This window comes from Salvelinus sp. IW2-2015, linkage group LG15 (genome assembly GCF_002910315.2).
Source record: "Salvelinus sp. IW2-2015 linkage group LG15, ASM291031v2, whole genome shotgun sequence".
In the NCBI taxonomy this organism is placed as follows: domain Eukaryota; kingdom Metazoa; phylum Chordata; class Actinopteri; order Salmoniformes; family Salmonidae; genus Salvelinus; species Salvelinus sp. IW2-2015.
The window spans coordinates 5,002,441-5,004,196 of record NC_036855.1 but is presented as its reverse complement, the minus strand read 5'-3'; the positions used below and the strand labels follow the sequence as shown (position 1 = coordinate 5,004,196).

The 1,756-nt window shown below is 42.0% G+C and overlaps 1 protein-coding gene across 1 annotated transcript in view; it reads left to right on the top strand.

Moving 5' to 3' along the window:
- Nucleotides 1-1,756, top strand: part of frmd3 (FERM domain containing 3) — a 137,485-nt gene that overhangs the window by 103,540 nt on the left and 32,189 nt on the right. The window contains 2 exon segments of the mRNA XM_070446892.1: nucleotides 684-772; nucleotides 888-951. Of these exon segments, the coding sequence (XP_070302993.1) occupies nucleotides 684-772; nucleotides 888-951 (153 nt within the window).

Genomic DNA, 1,756 nt, shown 5'->3' with positions numbered 1-1,756 from the left:
AAACATTCAACCGAATTGATTTCAATTTCTCGGCATCGTTAGTTGATTTCACACCATCTTTCTTTTTCTTCTGATTGGAGGTTTTGTCTATCTGTTGAACTCGGTCTCTTGTGCTTTGGACAGTGCCATGGATTTTAATTATCTGTACGTTTTCATACATTTGGATTGTAGAAGTCTATGGGAACAATTTTTGTAGAATAGCCGTTGCCATGGCGACAACGCTTCACTTGCTGACAGTCTTCCTGTATCCCAGAATGCCAAGTTCTGCTGCCTCTCAGCCTGTGATCTGGTAAGGGGCAGGTAGACGATTCCACCAACCTCTGGTCCAGAGTCAGATATGATTTAATCCCCGTAATTCATAAGGATAGGATTGGGRGGGGAGCTTATCTGATCCTTGATCTGTGGTKAATTATAATAATAATACAAATTGTAGAGCGCTTTTCATTTAGAGATATAAATCACAAAGCTCTTGACATGAGCAACCAACAGTTCAGAAAACTCATGCATGAATGAGGGATTTGTTTTCGGAAGCCGATACATGACTGTACGACAGTGAGGCTTGCATTGGAATGACGTGTAGTCAGGAAGAGTAAGACGAGTCATTTTCAGCCTTCTGCGGTGATAAACATTGGTATACATGGGTAACTTCTACCTTCACAGTGCTTTGCTGTGTGTGTCTGCAGGACTTCACAGGATCCACAGCCTTCCTGGGATTTACTGCCACTGGGTTTGTGGTGTTCCAGGGAAACAAGAGAATCCACCTGCTCAAATGGTAACCCTTCACCTCTCCCCAGTCACCAATAACCTCTAACCTATGACCTCTTCACTACCAAAACAGTGATGGTCTGATTTTTCAATCTCATAATTGCCATTGTTTACTATTCTAGGGCTGATGTCAACAAACTGAAGTTTGAGGGGAAAACATTCTATGTCATTGGAATTCAGAAAGAGGTACGTCACAAAATCTCTTTGTGTTTGCAAACACAAAAATAGATTTTCTAAATATATTTCCTACCAGAGATTTTCCCCAACATAACTCTGTAGTATAATATTAGTMACTTCCTGTGTCTCTATGTTCTACTGTGTGAGTGTGAATATCTCTGTATTTCTAATGTGAGACTTGAGAGTGAGAGTCATTTGTTGCACTTTCAGATCTCTCTCACGGGCAGGATGCACTGTAACATGGTGGGTGTACAATGTCTAACCCCACACCCCTGCCCCGACATCTCCCATGCCTAAAATTAACTAGTAGGATGTCATCAAAAAAGAATGGAACTATAGTCGAATCGGAGCCCCAAAGTTATTCTACATTCTACATGACATTGCGCTTGTTTGAGTAAAAATCAACAGGTCTCAGGGAAGGTGGTTTGTAGTAATACGTGGTGTTTAGCCAGCTGACATGTACCACAGAGAGTCTTTGTGAGCCATTCAATGGATGTAATGTTTTCAGAACTGGCCTCACTCTCTATATACTCTCTTAAAGATATCTTTCTTCTATCATTCTATTGGCGATTATCTCTGTCTGGGCTGTAGTTCCACTCTGCCATTGGCTGCCTGTCCTGCCTCAATGCCTGAGATCTAGACAGATACATTGATGCTCAGCTGTAGTTAATGTTCAGTCCAGTCTCACGGATTAGCCTGCTGCTTAATAATACACACAAACACGCATGCACACACACACATGCACACACACACATGCACACACACACAGGTGCATTGTACTCTCACTAAAACATTCAATTTGGTCCTCTGGGGC